The sequence below is a fragment of the Phyllobates terribilis genome, unplaced genomic scaffold (assembly GCF_046119375.1).
Source record: "Phyllobates terribilis strain yellow unplaced genomic scaffold, ASM4611937v1 Scaffold_2__4_contigs__length_985480577, whole genome shotgun sequence".
Classification (NCBI taxonomy): Eukaryota; Metazoa; Chordata; class Amphibia; order Anura; family Dendrobatidae; genus Phyllobates; species Phyllobates terribilis.
Window position 1 is genome coordinate 981,389,268 of NW_027362762.1, and position 20,200 is coordinate 981,409,467.

At 49.1% G+C, this 20,200-nt stretch overlaps 1 protein-coding gene across 1 annotated transcript in view; it reads right to left on the minus strand.

Moving 5' to 3' along the window:
• CD80 (CD80 molecule) overlaps positions 1–20,200 on the minus strand; it is a 47,873-nt gene that overhangs the window by 18,931 nt on the left and 8,742 nt on the right. The window contains exon 2 of the mRNA XM_073668798.1: positions 1,242–1,431. Coding sequence (XP_073524899.1) covers positions 1,242–1,314 — 73 coding nt within the window. The 5' untranslated portion in view covers positions 1,315–1,431. The remainder of the gene's footprint in view (positions 1–1,241; positions 1,432–20,200) is intronic.

Genomic DNA, 20,200 nt, shown 5'->3' on the forward strand with positions numbered 1-20,200 from the left:
CCGCACACAGACGTGATGTACGGGGGGTGTAGTCCGCACACAGACGTGATGTACGGGGGGTGTAGTCCGCACACAGACGTGATGTACCGGGGGTGTAGTCCGCACACAGACGTGATGTACGGGGGGTGTAGTCCGCACACAGACGTGATGTACGGGGGGTGTAGTCCGCACACAGACGTGATGTACCGGGGGTGTAGTCCGCACACAGACGTGATGTACCGGGGGTGTAGTCCGCACACAGACGTGATGTACGGGGGGTGTAGTCCGCACACAGACGTGATGTACCGGGGGTGTAGTCCGCACACAGACGTGATGTACCGGGGGTGTAGTCCGCACACAGACGTGATGTACCGGGGGTGTAGTCCGCACACAGACGTGATGTACGGGGGGTGTAGTCCGCACACAGACGTGATGTACCGGGGGTGTAGTCCGCACACAGACGTGATGTACCGGGGGTGTAGTCCGCACACAGACGTGATGTACCGGGGGTGTAGTCCGCACACAGACGTGATGTACGGGGGGTGTAGTCCGCACACGTGATGTACAGGGGGGTGTAGTCCGCACACGTGATGTACAGGGGGGTGTAGTCCGCACACAGACGTGATGTACAGGGGGGTGTAGTCCGCACACAGACGTGATGTACAGGGGGGTGTAGTCCGCACACGTGATGTACAGGGGGGTGTAGTCCGCACACAGACGTGATGTACTGGGGGTGTAGTCCGCACACGTGATGTACAGGGGGGTGTAGTCCGCACACGTGATGTACAGGGGGGTGTAGTCCACAGACGTGATGTAAGGGGGGGTGTTGTCCGCACACAGACGTGATGTAAGGGGGGGTGTTGTCCGCACACAGACGTGATGTACGGGGGGTGTAGTCCGCACACGTGATGTACAGGGGGGTGTAGTCCGCACACAGACGTGATGTACCGGGGGTGTAGTCCGCACACAGACGTGATGTACGGGGGGTGTAGTCCGCACACAGACGTGATGTACCGGGGGTGTAGTCCGCACACAGACGTGATGTACCGGGGGTGTAGTCCGCACACAGACGTGATGTACAGGGGGGTGTAGTCCGCACACGTGATGTACAGGGGGGTGTAGTCCACACACGTGATGTACAGGGGGGTGTAGTCCGCACACAGACGTGATGTAAGGGGGGGTGTTGTCCGCACACAGACGTGATGTACGGGGGGGGGGGGGTGTAGTCCGCACATAGACGTGATGTACATATTGCACTTTACCTGTAGTGACGAGGCTGCACAGAATCGCACACATGTCCAGTAGCACCGCGGCTCCCCTGGATCCACCGCACATCTCTGGCCGCTGCGGTCTAAGCCATGTCCCGGTTGGGCTGTAGGAGGCAGATTACTTTGTGTGATGGCTCCATCATTTGAAACAAGTATAACCCCAATTCTCAAAAGTCTGGCCGTTCTGTGAATTGTACAGAAAACAAGAAGTGATGATCTAGAAATCTCCTCTTCAAATGAGCTCATTTAGAAATCGATGGCAGCGACACAAAAAGCTGAAAGTGATACGAAAACCAGCGCGAGGGAAAAATCATTGACTTTTTATTTTTTTCTGAACGGCTTATCAAAAAAGCGCAGACAGACAATATTTTTTACAGACACATTGCAAAGCTATAATAAATGATTATGACTGTAAGTCATTCATGGCTTCACATCAGTGGCATCCAGTGTAAACTATAAAATGATCTGTAGAAGTTCCTTCAGCTTCAAGAAAAATCACGACTTTAATTTTTTTTTTTACAAACGACGAAAAAGTGCCGTGTTTTTACTGACTGTCCTGGAATTTCTGGACAGTTTCCAACCAAGCCGGAGAGTCAATGTTCAACTAAGTCACGGGACTGTATAAAGAGCATATGAGAGAGGCAGAGTCTCTCCGAAGGAAAGATAGTCGGAGGTCACCGATCTGAGAACAACTGAGGCTAAAAATTGTCAACAACGTCAGAGAAATGTTCCTCAAAGTAAAATTACAAGGACTGAATATCCTCCATCTACGTCACAAAATATCATCAGAAAAATCCATGAGAAATCCATGTGCGAAAGGTCAGCAGTCAGTTTTGGAAACTCATGATCTCCAGGCCCTCAGGCCACACTGCACTAAATACAGGCAAGATCCAGTCATGTAAATCACTAAATGTGATCAGGAATAATCCAGAAATCATCATCTGTGATCACAGATCACTGTACAATCCACAAATACAAGTGACAGCTCCATCTTGTAAGGAAGAAACCGAATATCAACACAATACAAAAATGCTTCCGTCTTCTCTGGGCCAAAGCTCATTATAATTAACGTAGACAAAACGTAACGTAGACTTCTGTGGTCGGATGAATCAGATTGTGAAATTCTTTATGGAAATCCCGGACGTGGTGTCCTGCGGACTCAAGAGTGGAACCATCCAGCTTGTTATCAAGGAGAGGGACCATCCAGCTTGTTATCGAGGAGAGGGACCATCTAGCTTGTTATTGAGGAGAGGAACCACGTGGCTATATATCCAGGAGAGGGACCATCCAGCTTGTTTATCGAGGAGAGGGACCATCCAGCTTGTTTATCGAGGAAAGGGACCATTCAACTTGTTATTGAGGAGAGGGACCATCCAGTTTGTTATTGAGGAGAGGTAACATCCAGTTATTCATTGAGGAGAAAGACCACCCAGATTGTTACAGAGGAGAGGAACCATCTAGCTTGTTATTCATGAGAGGAACCACGTGGCTATATAACCAGGAGAGGGACCACCCAGCTTGTTTATTGAGGAGAGGGGCCATCGAGGTTGTTATTATTTAGAGGGACCAAAAAGCTTGTTTATCGAGGAGAGGGACCATCCAACTTGTTATAAAGGAGTGGAACCACATTGTCCACAGCTGATTCTTAAACATGGGGACGAAAATAACACGTAGATCTGATGACAAGACCATTGTAAAATACTGTCATCTTACATGGTTGTGATGGGAATAACAATGGACGCCCTCAACACATGGATTTCTAATAATGACTCCTCCACTCAATATAACCTCCTACTGCAGGGTGACATACCGCTATATAATACGGAGAGGAAGGGGTGGAGTGTCTGTATTACACCTGTGATATTACACGGGGGAGTGTCTGTATTACACCTGTGATATTACACGGGGGTAGTGTCTGTATTACACCTGTGATATTACACGGGGGAAGTGTCTGTATTACACCTGTGATATTACATGGGGGGGTGTCTGTATTACACATGTGATATTACACGGGGGGGGTGTCTGTATTACACCTCTGATATTACACGAAGGAGTGTCTGTATTACACCTGTGATAATACACGAAGGAGTGTCTGTATTATACCTGTGATATTACACGGAGGAGGGTCTGTATTACACCTGTGATATTACACGGGGGGTGTCTGTATTACACATGTGATATTACACGGGGGGGGTGTCTGTATTACACCTCTGATATTACACGAAGGAGTGCCTGTATTACACCTGTGATAATACACGAAGGAGTGTCTGTATTACACCTGTGATATTACACGAAGGAGTGTCTGTATTACACCTGTGATATTACATGAAGGAGTGTCTGTATTATACCTGTGATAATACACGAAGGAGTGTCTGTATTACACCTGTGATATTACACGGAGGAGTGTCTGTATTACACCTGTGATATTACACGAAGGAGTGTCTGTATTACACCTGTGATATTACACGGAGGAGTGTCTGTATTACACCTGTAATATTACACGGAGGAGTGTCTGTATTACACCTGTGATATTACATGGGGGAGTGTCTGTATTGCACGAGCGATATTACATGAGGGAGTGTCTGTATTACACCTGTGATATTACATGGGGGAGTGTCTGTATTACATCTGTGATATTACACGGAGGAGTGTCTGTATTACACCTGTGATATTACACGGAGGAGTGTCTGTATTACACCTGTAATATTACACGGAGGAGTGTCTGTATTACACCTGTGATATTACACGAAGGAGTGTCTGTATTACACCTGTGATATTACACGAAGGAGTGTCTGTATTACACCTGTGATATTACACGGAGGAGGGTCTGTATTGCACGAGTGATATTACATGGGGGAGTGTCTGTATTACACCTGTGATATTAAACAGGGGCAGCGTCTGTATTTCTCGTGTGATATTACACGGTGGAGTATCTGTATTACACATGTGATATTATACGGGGAGAGTGTCTGTATTACACATGTGATATTACATGGGGGCGTGTCTGTATTACACCTGTAATATTACACAGGGGGAGTGTCTATTAGACGCGTGATATTACACGGGGGGAGTGTCTGTATTACACCTGTGATACTACATGGAGGGAAGTGTCTATTACACGTGAGATATTACACGGGGGAGTGTCTGTATTACACATGTGATATTACACGGGGGAGTGTCTGTATTACACGTGTGATATTACACAGGGGGAGTCTCTGTATTATATATGTGATATTACACTGGAGGAATGTCTATTACACGTGTGATATTACACGGAGGAGTGTCTGTATTACACGTGTGATATTACTCAGGGGGAGTGTCTATTACACATTTCATATTACACGAGGGGAGTGTCTGTATTACATCTGTGATATTACACGGGGGGTGCCTGTATTACACCTGTGATATTACACGGGTGGAGTGTCTGTATTACACCTGTGATATTACATGGGGGAGTGTCTGTATTACACCTGTGATATTACACGGGAGAGTGTCTGTATTACACCTGTGATATTACACGGGGGGTGCCTGTATTACACCTGTGATATTACACGGGGGTGAGTGTCTGTATTACACCTGTGATATTACACGGGGCGAGTGTCTGTGTTACACGTGTGATATTACACTGGGAAGTGTCTGTATTACACCTGTGATATTACACCGGGGGAGTGTCTGTATTACACCTGTGATATTACATGGGGGAGTGTTTGTATTACACCTGTGATATTACACGGGGGGGTGCCTGTATTACACGTGTGATATTACACGGGGGGAGTGTTTGTATTACACCTGTGATATTACACGGGGGAGCATCTCTATTACACATGTGATATTACACGGGGGGAGTGTCTGTATTACACCTGTGATATTACTTGGGGGCGTGTCTGTATTACACCTGTAATATTACACAGGAGGAGTGTCTATTAGACGCGTGATATTACACGGGGGGAGTGTCTGTATTACACCTGTGATACTACATGGAGGGAAGTGTCAATTACACGTGAGATATTACACGGGGGAGCGTCTGTATTACACATGTGATATTACGCGGGTGAGTGTCTGTATTACACGTGTGATATTACACAGGGGGAGTCTCTGTATTATACGTGTGATATTACACTGGAGGAATGTCTATTACACGTGTGATATTACACGGAGGAGTGTCTGTATTACACGTGTGATATTACTCAGGGGGAGTGTCTATTACACATTTCATATTACATGAGGGGAGTGTCTGTATTACACGTGTGATATTACACGTGGAGAGTGTCTGTATTACACCTGTGATATTACACGGGTGGAGTGTCTGTATTACACCTGTGATATTACACGGGGGGTGCCTGTACTACACCTGTGATATTACACGGGGGGACTGTCTGTATTACACCTGTGATATTACACGGGGGGATTATCTGTATTACACCTGTGATATTACACGGGGGGAGAGTCTGTATTACACCTGTGATATTACACGGGGGGAGTTTCTGTATTACACCTGTGATATTACATGGGGGGGGAGTGTCTATTACACGTGTGATATTACACGGCGGAGTGTCTGTATTACATGTGTGATATTACACGGGAGAGTGTCTGTATTACACCTGTGACATTGCACGAGGGAAGCATCTGTATTACACGTGTGATATTACACGGGGGGAGCGTCTGTATTACACCTATGATATTACACGAGGGAGTGTCTGTATTACACGTTTAATATTACACGGGGAGGGTCTGTATTGCACGAGTGATATTACATAGGGGAGTGTCTGTATTACATCTGTGATATTACACGGGGGAGTGCCTGAGATACACCTGTGATATTACACGGAGGGGTGCCTGTATTACACCTGTGATATTACACGGGGGGAGTGTCTGTATTGAATGAGTGATATTACATGGGGGAGTGTCTGTATTACACCTGTGATATTACACGGGGGGGTGCCTGTATTACACGTGTGATATTACATGGGGGGAGTGTCTGTATTACACCTGTGATATTACACGGGGGAGCATCTCTATTACACGTGTGATATTACACGGGGGGAGTGTCTGTATTACACCTGTGATATTACATGGGGGAGTGTCTGTATTACACCTGTGATATTACACGGGGGGGTGCCTGTATTACACGTGTGATATTACACGGGGGGAGTGTTTGTATTACACCTGTGATATTACACGGGGGAGCATCTCTATTACACGTGTGATATTACACGGGGGGAGTGTCTGTATTACACCTGTGATATTACTTGGGGGCGTGTCTGTATTACACCTGTAATATTACACAGGAGGAGTGTCTATTAGACGCGTGATATTACACGGGGGGAGTGTCTGTATTACACCTGTGATACTACATGGAGGGAAGTGTCAATTACACGTGAGATATTACATGGGGGAGCGTCTGTATTACACATGTGATATTACGCGGGTGAGTGTCTGTATTACACGTGTGATATTACACAGGGGGAGTCTCTGTATTATACGTGTGATATTACACTGGAGGAATGTCTATTACACGTGTGATATTACACGGAGGAGTGTCTGTATTACACGTGTGATATTACTCAGGGGGAGTGTCTATTACACATTTCATATTACATGAGGGGAGTGTCTGTATTACACGTGTGATATTACACGTGGAGAGTGTCTGTATTACACCTGTGATATTACACGGGTGGAGTGTCTGTATTACACCTGTGATATTACACGGGGGGTGCCTGTACTACACCTGTGATATTACACGGGGGGGATTGTCTGTATTACACCTGTGATATTACACGGGGGGATTATCTGTATTACACCTGTGATATTACACGGGGGGAGTGTCTGTATTACACCTGTGATATTACACGGGGGGAGTTTCTGTATTACACCTGTGATATTACATGGGGGGGGAGTGTCTATTACACGTGTGATATTACACGGCGGAGTGTCTGTATTACATGTGTGATATTACACGGGAGAGTGTCTGTATTACACCTGTGACATTGCACGAGGGAAGCATCTGTATTACACGTGTGATATTACACGGGGGGTGTCTGTATTACACCTATGATATTACACGAGGGAGTGTCTGTATTACACGTTTAATATTACACGGGGAGGGTCTGTATTGCACGAGTGATATTACATAGGGGAGTGTCTGTATTACACCTGTGATATTACACGGGGGAGTGCCTGAGATACACCTGTGATATTACACGGAGGGGTGCCTGTATTACACCTGTGATATTACACGGGGGGAGTGTCTGTATTGAATGAGTGATATTACATGGGGGAGTGTCTGTATTACACCTGTGATATTACACGGGGGGGTGCCTGTATTACACGTGTGATATTACATGAGGGGAGTGTCTGTATAACACCTGTGATATTACACGGGGGAGCATCTCTATTACACGTGTGATATTACACGGGGGGAGTGTCTGTATTACACCTGTGATATTACATGGGGGAGTGTCTGTATTACACCTGTGATATTACACGGGGGGGGTGCCTGTATTACACGTGTGATATTACACGGGGGGAGTGTCTGTTTTACACCTGTGATATTACACGGGGGAGCATCTCTATTACACGTGTGATATTACACGGGGGGAGTGTCTGTATTACACCTGTGGTATTACATGGGGGCGTGTCTGTATTACACCTGTAATATTACACAGGGGGAGTGTCTATTAGACGCGTGATATTACACGGGGGGAGTGTCTGTATTACACCTGTGATACTACATGGAGGGAAGTGTCTATTACACGTGAGATATTACACGGGGGAGTGTCTGTATTACACATGTGATATTACGCGGGGGAGTGTCTGTATTACACGTGTGATATTACACAGGGGGAGTGTCTATTACACATTTCATATTACACGGGGGAGTGTCTGTATTACACGTGTGATATTACACTGGAGGAATGTCTATTACACGTGTGATATTACACGAAGGAGTGTCTGTATTACACGTGTGATATTACTCAGGGGAAGTGTCTATTACACATTTCATATTACACGGGGGAGTGTCTGTATTACACCTGTGATATTACACGGGGGGGGTGCCTGTATTACACGTGTGATATTACACGGGGGGAGTGTCTGTATTACACCTGTGATATTACACGGGGGAGCATCTCTATTACACGTGTGATATTACACGGGGGGAGTGTCTGTATTACACCTGTGATATTACATGGGGGCGTGTCTGTATTACACCTGTAATATTACACAGGGGGAGTGTCTATTAGATGCGTGATATTACACGGGGGGAGTGTCTGTATTACACCTGTGATACTACATGGAGGGAAGTGTCTATTACACGTGAGATATTACACGGGGGAGTGTCTGTATTACACATGTGATATTACGCGGGGGAGTGTCTGTATTACATGTGTGATATTACACAGGGGGAGTGTCTATTACACATTTCATATTACACGGGGGAGTGTCTGTATTACACGTGTGATATTACACTGGAGGAATGTCTATTACACGTGTGATATTACACGAAGGAGTGTCTGTATTACACGTGTGATATTACTCAGGGGAAGTGTCTATTACACATTTCATATTACACGGGGGAGTGTCTGTATTACACCTGTGATATTACACGGGGGGGGGTGCCTGTATTACACGTGTGATATTACACGGGGGGAGTGTCTGTATTACACCTGTGATATTACACGGGCGAGCATCTCTATTACACGTGTGATATTACGCGGGGGGAGCGTCTGTATTACACGTGTGATATTACACGGGGGAGTGTCTGTATTAAACATGTGATATTACACGGGGGTGTGTCTGTATTACACATGTGATATTACACGGGGGGAGTGTCTGTATTACATGTGTGATATTACACGGGGGAGTGTCTGTATTACACGTGTGATATTACACAGGGAGGAGTGTCTGTATTACACCTGTGATATTACACGGGGGGAGCGTCTGTATTACACCTGTGATATTACACGGGGGGAGTGTCAGTATTACATGTGTGATATTACACGGGGGAGTGTCTGTATTACTTGTGTGATATTACACAGGGGAGTGTCTGTATTGCACGAGTGATATTACACGAGGGAGTATCTGTATTACACCTGTGATATTACACGGGGGAGCGTCTGTATTACACGTGTGATATTACACTGGGGGAGTGTCTGTATTACACCTGTGATATTACATGGGGGCGTGTCTGTATTACACCTGTAATATTACACAGGGGGAGTGTCAATTAGATGCGTGATATTACACGGGGGGGAGTGTCTGTATTGCACCTGTGATATTACACAGGGGGAGTGTCTGTATTACACATGTGATATTACACAGGGGAAGTCTCTGTATTATACGTGTGATATTACACTGAAGGAATGTCTATTACATGTGTGATATTACATGGAGGAGTGTCTGTATTACACGTGTGATGTTACTCAGGGGGAGTGTCTATTACACATTTCATATAACACGAGGGGAGTGTCTGTATTACACCTGTGATATTAAACGGGGGGTGCCTGTATTACACCTGTGATATTACACGGGGGGAGTGTCTGTATTACACCAGTGATATTACACGGGGGGAGTGTCTGTATTACACCTGTGATATTACATGTGGGGGAGTGTCTATTACACGTGAGATATTACACAGCGGAGTGTCTGTATTACACGTGTGATATTACACGGGTGGAGTGTCTGAATTACACCTGTGATATTACATGGGGGAGTGTCTGTATTACACCTGTGACATTACACGAGGGGAGCATCTGTATTACACGTGTGATATTACACGAGGGGAGTGTCTGTATTAAACATGAGATATTACACAGGGGAGTGTCTGTATTACACATGTGATATTACACGGGGGGAGTGTCTGTATTACATGTGTGATATTACACGGGGGAGTGTCTATTACACGTGTGATATTACAAAGGGGAGTGTCTGTATTGCACGAGTGATATTACACGGGAGAGTGTCTGTATTACACCTGTGATATTACACGGGGGGAGTGTCTGTATTACACCTGTGATATTACACGGGGGAGTGTCTGTATTACACCTGTGATATTACACGGGGGGGAGTGTCTATTACACGTGTGATATTACATGGGGGAGTATCTGTATTACACCTGTGATATTACACAGGGGAGTGTCTGTATTACACCTGTGATATTACACGGCGGAGTGTCTATATTACACATGTGGTGTTATATTACACGAAGGAGTGTCTGTATTACACCTGTGATATTACACGGGGGGGAGTGTCTATTACACGTGTGATATTACACGGGGGAGTGTCTGTGTAGCACCCCGAGGGTTCGGTTGCTACAGAGGTATTGCATCTCACCCAGATGTGCGATATCTCACTTCCAGGTAAGGATGGGGTGTGGCTCAGGACCCTAACACCCACATGCACTACACCACATTTCAGGGGGACAGCTCGACGGTGCTCCCATTAGTTATGCAGGCACGAGTGAGCATGTCCCTGGCTGGAGTGGGGGGAGGGAACACCTAGAGAAGGGAACCCGGTAGTGTGTGCGTGGGGGGGTAAGTAGATCCTGGGTGCACTCTGTACAGGAGTATAAAGGGAGGCACCATCTTGGAAAGGGAGTGAGTTGAGAGAGGAGAAGACAGGGAGCAGAGCTGCTTTATGGGCTCTGCTCCACAGGCAGGCCCTGTCAGGAGGCCTGAGCCTGGAGGAGGGAAGAAGGAGGAAGAGGAGCAGACTGGGCTCCAGGAAGGACAGAGGGGACCCCAGGGGTGTGGACTGGCTGGTAGCCACCACACGCCCGCCGCTACCTGAGTAGGGGGGTCAGGTCAAGAAGATGGGAACCGGATCCCAAATTAGTGGAGGAGAGAAACTACCCTCAACTAAGAACCGGAGGCTGCGACATTACATGTGGAGCAGCCCCTCACCACACCCGCTAGGAAGGCACCACATAGGACCTGGGAAACGCAGGCCAACGTTTGCCCACCAAGAAGGTCCGAGGCAGCTGGACATAAGCGTGGTCACTAGTGGGGTTAAAGACCAGAGACAGGGGACATAAAGGGGGTCCTGCAAAGCACTCCAGAAAGACCTGGGAGTTAACCGAGCCCCTCACCTGGTGAGCACAGCGCGACACAGGCGGCCACCTCTGCAGCGGTGGCCTGGAGCAGTAACCGAGTAACCGTGAGTAAAGACCCTGAACTGCACCACCAAGACTCCCGAGTTGTCTTTGTTGCGCTCGTGTACCACCATCACCCCCATCATCTATCCCTGCTGCCCTGAGGCCATACCCCTCCCGTTGGGGGTTATACCACCACGCTGCACATTCTCATACACCTGGCCTCAGTGGACTGTTCTGCAGCGGCGGCTTCAAAGCCGCACTCAACGGGTGGCGTAGTCGATCAAGTTAACATCTACTGCCATAGACCGCCACTTAGTTTTGTGGCACCCCAGGGGTCTGGTTTCCACAGTAACGGCAATGTTATGTCTGAGAGCAGGTGGGAGGTCTCTTGGTCAGGAATCCTATGCATGCCACACCTCCTGCCCAGTCCTGGGAGGGGAAGAACTTCCCCTATAAAAACCTGGGGCTGAGGCAGGGTTAGAGAGTTCAGAGGGAGAGTTCAGCCAGGAGGGCTGACAGGGAGCTGTGGCTCCGGCTGGGCCCAGCTCCTGGGCCATGCCAGAAGTAGAGACAGAGAAGAGAAGCAGCTATGGGAAGAAACAACAGGAGCTCTGTGGGAGCAGTGTTACAAGGAGTCAGGGGCTGGCAGCTGCAGAGCTCGCCCTGACTGAGAAGCTATCACCGGAGTCCGAGGCTGTGGGGACTAACTCCTACCCAGCAGCAGAATCCGTCAGGCAGGGGATTCCAGGTCCTCTGGCCAAGAAACCCGAAGGCACGGTCACACGCATGGGACCAGCCCCGCCGTCGTGGAGCGGAAGCTACTAGAAGGCCCCGAGTCACCGGCCATACGGGTGAGCACCACACGGTACACTCAGGGACGTGGGCTACTTATACCCGCCTCTAGCAAGGTAGCCAGAAGAGTACAGTCAGTTTGGGAGGCCTACAACTCCGCCTGGCCAGGGGAGATCCCATCTGCTCAAGGACTGACCAGGCCCCAATCGCTAGCCAATACTCCGGGAGGGTCTATCGTTGTCACCAGTAAAGACCCTGAACTACACCGTACCGTCTCTGAGTGGTTCCTGCTACCCCCATCATCCACGTCGGCTGCCCTGAGGCCATACCCCTCCCGTTGGGGGTTATACTATCACGCTGCACAATCCTACCACCGGCCTCAGCGGTCTGCCCTGCAGCAGCAGCTCCTTAGCTGTACTCAACGGGTGGCGTAGTCGTCCAACATCTACCGCTAATACAGCGCCACTTAGTCTGACTCCCTGGGCACGGACCGGATCACTGCCACGAGACTACAACCCTCAACAGATCCGGCTCCGGGTAAGCTCCCGCGTGCGCAACGCTGCGCGACACAGGCCCAGGGGCGCGTCAGCTTTTGGCGTAGTCGGCAGGATCTCGTGCCCGCAACCACCGGGTACTGCGTGCCTGAAAAAGACTGTTCAAACTTACCAGTGGTAAAGATTCCCGCCATCTTCAGCCTTCCTCCCGCCATCGGTGAAGATTCCCGCCATCCGGCGCCATTTTCAGCCTTCTTCCCGCCTTCCGTGGAGTTTTCCCGCCGTTGGACGCCATCTTGAAGACGCCGCGCGGGAAGAAGAGGGGCGTGGACTCCAAAAGCGCGCGAGAACTGAAGCCCCGCCTCACGTCCGGACGTTGCGTAAGGTCCTGGAAGGAGCCCAGCAGACGCCGACGTCACAGGAGCGCGACGGAAGGTCCTCAACCCTGACGATTCACTGCGGAGCCACGGCCTACGGAAAAGGATCATCGCAAGGTAGGCCACGGTCCACTAGGGGGGAGAAGGATGCCGAATACGGAGGAGAGCTTCACCGCTTCAACCCCCGCCAGCGCCACCGCTGTTGCGGTCATGCCTTTCACCATGCCCTATATCCCGGGGACAGCCTGGCTACCTCAGTACTCAGGGGAGTCACATACCCTGCATGACTTTAGAGAAAAGCTGGATAGCCTCTTCCAGGTGTACCCCCTCACAGAGGAGCAAAAAGTGAGCATCCTGGTGGCCCAATTAACCGGGGCAGCCCAAAGGGAGGTAAAGTCCTGGCCACCTGGGGGGAGGACTGTCGCAGAGATACTAACCCAGCTAACCGAGGAGGAGCTGCAGTACTACCAATACGAGGAAAGCCAAGAGGACCCGGACGGGTCTGAGGACTACCCTCAGGAGGGAGCACAAAGAGGACATAGCTACTGAAGGGAAGTAGCGTGAATAAAGAGCTGTAAATAGTTACCCGTAAGGGTACAAGGACTGCTGCTAATTAAAATATGGTCCCCGTTGGGATTAGTGAATTGTTCCCCATGTGCCCCTATCTTAAACAAGGCTGAGGACTGTGAGCAGCCATTCCTTATCCCCACTGGCCGAGGACTGAGAGCGGCCATATCCTGTAAATAATTATGTGTTTCTAGTAATTTATGGGAGTCTTTGGTGGATTTACCGGGAATCCTTTGTACATGGTTGGAGCGTAACCCAGGACGGACTAAAGACTGTTAAGGATTCGGGGCAGGACAGACCCCTACCTGGTTACGTCTCCCTGTTTTGGTGAAATGGACACCTTGCTTTTCTTCAAAACTGCACCCGGTTGCGGACACGCCGTAACCATCTTTATGTGTTTTTCTTATTGTATTATTAGTGTTTATACCTTGTTATGTTTTTCTAAAAATATGTTTAGTTCCGGAGTACTAAATTTCACTAGGGGGGAATGTGGCATCCCAGGGGTCTGGTTTCCACAGTAACGGCAATGTTATGTCTGAGAGCAGGTGGGAGGTCTCTTGGTCAGGAATCCTATGCATGCCACACCTCCTGCCCAGTCCTGGGAGGGGAAGAACTTCCCCTATAAAAACCTGGGGCTGAGGCAGGGTTAGAGAGTTCAGAGGGAGAGTTCAGCCAGGAGGGCTGACAGGGAGCTGTGGCTCCGGCTGGGCCCAGCTCCTGGGCCATGCCAGAAGTAGAGACAGAGAAGAGAAGCAGCTATGGGAAGAAACAACAGGAGCTCTGTGGGAGCAGTGTTACAAGGAGTCAGGGGCTGGCAGCTGCAGAGCTCGCCCTGACTGAGAAGCTATCACCGGACCCGGAGTCCGAGTCTGTGGGGACTAACTCCTACCCAGCAGCAGAATCCGTCAGGCAGGGGATTCCAGGTCCTCTGGCCAAGAAACCCGAAGGCACGGTCACACGCATGGGACCAGCACCGCCGTCGTGGAGCGGAAGCTACTAGAAGGCCCCGAGTCACCGGCCATACGGGTGAGCACCACACGGTACACTCAGGGACGTGGGCTACTTATACCCGCCTCTAGCAAGGTAGCCAGAAGAGTACAGTCAGTTTGGGAGGCCTACAACTCCGCCTGGCCAGGGGAGATCCCATCTGCTCAAGGACTGACCAGGCCCCAATCGCTAGCCAGTACTCCGGGAGGGTCTATCGTTGTCACCAGTAAAGACCCTGAACTACACCGTACCGTCTCTGAGTGGTTCCTGCTACCCCCATCATCCACGTCGGCTGCCCTGAGGCCATACCCCTCCCGTTGGGGGTTATACTATCACGCTGCACAATCCTACCACCGGCCTCAGCGGTCTGCCCTGCAGCAGCAGCTCCTTAGCTGTACTCAACGGGTGGCGTAGTCGTCCAACATCTACCGCTAATACAGCGCCACTTAGTCTGACTCCCTGGGCACGGACCGGATCACCGCCACGAGACTACAACCCTCAACAGATCCGGCTCCGGGTAAGCTCCCGCGTGCGCAACGCTGCGCGACACAGGCCCAGGGGCGCGTCATCTGCATTAAACGTGTGATATTACACGGGGGGAGTGTTTGTATTACACCTGTGATATTACACGGGAGAGTGTCTGTATTAAACAGGTGATATTACACGGGGGATTGTCTGTATTACACCTGTGATATTACACGGGGGGAGTGTCTGTATTAAACATGTGAAATTACACGGGCGGAGTGTATTATATATGTGATATTACACGGGGGAGTGTCTCTATTATACGTGTGATATTACACGGGGGTGAGTGTTTGTATTACACCTGTGATATTACATGGGGGAGTGTCTGAATTAAACATGTGATATTACACGGGGGATTGTCTGTATAACACCTGTGATATTACACGGGGGAAGTGTCTGTATTACACGTGTGATATTACACGGGGGGAGTGTCTGTATTACACGTGTGATATTACACGGGGGGAGTGTCTGTATTACACCTGTGATATTACACGGGGGGGTGCCTGTATTACACGTGTGATATTACATGGGGGGAGTGTCTGTATAACACCTGTGATATTACACGGGGGAGCATCTCTATTACACGTGTGATATTACACGGGGGGAGTGTCTGTATTACACCTGTGATATTACATGGGGGAGTGTCTGTATTACACCTGTGATATTACACGGGGGGGGTGCCTGTATTACACGTGTGATATTACACGGGGGGAGTGTCTGTTTTACACCTGTGATATTACACGGGGGAGCATCTCTATTACACGTGTGATATTACACGGGGGGAGTGTCTGTATTACACCTGTGATATTACATGGGGGCGTGTCTGTATTACACCTGTAATATTACACAGGGGGAGTGTCTATTAGACGCGTGATATTACACGGGGGGAGTGTCTGTATTACACCTGTGATACTACATGGAGGGAAGTGTCTATTACACGTGAGATATTACACGGGGGAGTGTCTGTATTACACATGTGATATTACGCGGGGGAGTGTCTGTATTACACGTGTGATATTACACAGGGGGAGTGTCTATTACACATTTCATATTACACGGGGGAGTGTCTGTATTACACGTGTGATATTACACTGGAGGAATGTCTATTACACGTGTGATATTACACGAAGGAGTGTCTGTATTACACGTGTGATATTACTCAGGGGAAGTGTCTATTACACATTTCATATTACACGGGGGAGTGTCTGTATTACACCTGTGATATTACACGGGGGGGGTGCCTGTATTACACGTGTGATATTACACGGGGGGAGTGTCTGTATTACACCTGTGATATTACACGGGGGAGCATCTCTATTACACGTGTGATATTACACGGGGGGAGTGTCTGTATTACACCTGTGATATTACATGGGGGCGTGTCTGTATTACACCTGTAATATTACACAGGGGGAGTGTCTATTAGATGCGTGATATTACACGAGGGGAGTGTCTGTATTACACCTGTGATACTACATGGAGGGAAGTGTCTATTACACGTGAGATATTACACGGGGGAGTGTCTGTATTACACATGTGATATTACGCGGGGGAGTGTCTGTATTACACGTGTGATATTACACAGGGGGAGTGTCTATTACACATTTCATATTACACGGGGGAGTGTCTGTATTACACGTGTGATATTACACTGGAGGAATGTCTATTACACGTGTGATATTACACGAAGGAGTGTCTGTATTACACGTGTGATATTACTCAGGGGAAGTGTCTATTACACATTTCATATTACACGGGGGAGTGTCTGTATTACACCTGTGATATTACACGGGGGGGGTGCCTGTATTACACGTGTGATATTACACGGGGGGAGTGTCTGTATTACACCTGTGATATTACACGGGCGAGCATCTCTATTACACGTGTGATATTACGCGGGGGGAGCGTCTGTATTACACGTGTGATATTACACGGGGGAGTGTCTGTATTAAACATGTGATATTACACGGGGGTGTGTCTGTATTACACATGTGATATTACACGGGGGGAGTGTCTGTATTACATGTGTGATATTACACGGGGGAGTGTCTGTATTACACGTGTGATATTACACAGGGAGGAGTGTCTGTATTACACCTGTGATATTACACGGGGGGAGCGTCTGTATTACACCTGTGATATTACACGGGGGGAGTGTCAGTATTACATGTGTGATATTACACGGGGGAGTGTCTGTATTACTTGTGTGATATTACACAGGGGAGTGTCTGTATTGCACGAGTGATATTACACGAGGGAGTATCTGTATTACACCTGTGATATTACACGGGGGAGCGTCTGTATTACACGTGTGATATTACACTGGGGGAGTGTCTGTATTACACCTGTGATATTACATGGGGGCGTGTCTGTATTACACCTGTAATATTACACAGGGGGAGTGTCAATTAGATGCGTGATATTACACGGGGGGGAGTGTCTGTATTGCACCTGTGATATTACACAGGGGGAGTGTCTGTATTACACATGTGATATTACACAGGGGAAGTCTCTGTATTATACGTGTGATATTACACTGAAGGAATGTCTATTACATGTGTGATATTACATGGAGGAGTGTCTGTATTACACGTGTGATGTTACTCAGGGGGAGTGTCTATTACACATTTCATATAACACGAGGGGAGTGTCTGTATTACACCTGTGATATTAAACGGGGGGTGCCTGTATTACACCTGTGATATTACACGGGGGGAGTGTCTGTATTACACCTGTGATATTACACGGGGGGAGTGTCTGTATTACACCTGTGATATTACATGTGGGGGAGTGTCTATTACACATGAGATATTACACAGCGGAGTGTCTGTATTACACGTGTGATATTACACGGGTGGAGTGTCTGAATTACACCTGTGATATTACATGGGGGAGTGTCTGTATTACACCTGTGACATTACACGAGGGGAGCATCTGTATTACACGTGTGATATTACACGAGGGGAGTGTCTGTATTAAACATGAGATATTACACAGGGGAGTGTCTGTATTACACATGTGATATTACACGGGGGGAGTGTCTGTATTACATGTGTGATATTACACGGGGGAGTGTCTATTACACGTGTGATATTACAAAGGGGAGTGTCTGTATTGCACGAGTGATATTACACGGGAGAGTGTCTGTATTACACCTGTGATATTACACGGGGGGAGTGTCTGTATTACACCTGTGATATTACACGGGGGAGTGTCTGTATTACACCTGTGATATTACACGGGGGAGGGAGTGTCTATTACACGTGTGATATTACATGGGGGAGTATCTGTATTACACCTGTGATATTACACAGGGGAGTGTCTGTATTACACCTGTGATATTACACGGCGGAGTGTCTATATTACACATGTGGTGTTATATTACACGAAGGAGTGTCTGTATTACACCTGTGATATTACACGGGGGGGAGTGTCTATTACACGTGTGATATTACACGGGGGAGTGTCTGTGTAGCACCCCGAGGGTTCGGTTGCTACAGAGGTATTGCATCTCACCCAGATGTGCGATATCTCACTTCCAGGTAAGGATGGGGTGTGGCTCAGGACCCTAACACCCACATGCACTACACCACATTTCAGGGGGACAGCTCGACGGTGCTCCCATTAGTTATGCAGGCACGAGTGAGCATGTCCCTGGCTGGAGTGGGGGGAGGGAACACCTAGAGAAGGGAACCCGGTAGTGTGTGCGTGGGGGGGTAAGTAGATCCTGGGTGCACTCTGTACAGGAGTATAAAGGGAGGCACCATCTTGGAAAGGGAGTGAGTTGAGAGAGGAGAAGACAGGGAGCAGAGCTGCTTTATGGGCTCTGCTCCACAGGCAGGCCCTGTCAGGAGGCCTGAGCCTGGAGGAGGGAAGAAGGAGGAAGAGGAGCAGACTGGGCTCCAGGAAGGACAGAGGGGACCCCAGGGGTGTGGACTGGCTGGTAGCCACCACACGCCCGCCGCTACCTGAGTAGGGGGGTCAGGTCAAGAAGATGGGAACCGGATCCCAAATTAGTGGAGGAGAGAAACTACCCTCAACTAAGAACCGGAGGCTGCGACATTACATGTGGAGCAGCCCCTCACCACACCCGCTAGGAAGGCACCACATAGGACCTGGGAAACGCAGGCCAACGTTTGCCCACCAAGAAGGTCCGAGGCAGCTGGACATAAGCGTGGTCACTAGTGGGGTTAAAGACCAGAGACAGGGGACATAAAGGGGGTCCTGCAAAGCACTCCAGAAAGACCTGGGAGTTAACCGAGCCCCTCACCTGGTGAGCACAGCGCGACACAGGCGGCCACCTCTGCAGCGGTGGCCTGGAGCAGTAACCGAGTAACCGTGAGTAAAGACCCTGAACTGCACCACCAAGACTCCCGAGTTGTCTTTGTTGCGCTCGTGTACCACCATCACCCCCATCATCTATCCCTGCTGCCCTGAGGCCATACCCCTCCCGTTGGGGGTTATACCACCACGCTGCACATTCTCATACACCTGGCCTCAGTGGACTGTTCTGCAGCGGCGGCTTCAAAGCCGCACTCAACGGGTGGCGTAGTCGATCAAGTTAACATCTACTGCCATAGACCGCCACTTAGTTTTGTGGCACCCCAGGGGTCTGGTTTCCACAGTAACGGCAATGTTATGTCTGAGAGCAGGTGGGAGGTCTCTTGGTCAGGAATCCTATGCATGCCACACCTCCTGCCCAGTCCTGGGAGGGGAAGAACTTCCCCTATAAAAACCTGGGGCTGAGGCAGGGTTAGAGAGTTCAGAGGGAGAGTTCAGCCAGGAGGGCTGACAGGGAGCTGTGGCTCCGGCTGGGCCCAGCTCCTGGGCCATGCCAGAAGTAGAGACAGAGAAGAGAAGCAGCTATGGGAAGAAACAACAGGAGCTCTGTGGGAGCAGTGTTACAAGGAGTCAGGGGCTGGCAGCTGCAGAGCTCGCCCTGACTGAGAAGCTATCACCGGAGTCCGAGGCTGTGGGGACTAACTCCTACCCAGCAGCAGAATCCGTCAGGCAGGGGATTCCAGGTCCTCTGGCCAAGAAACCCGAAGGCACGGTCACACGCATGGGACCAGCCCCGCCGTCGTGGAGCGGAAGCTACTAGAAGGCCCCGAGTCACCGGCC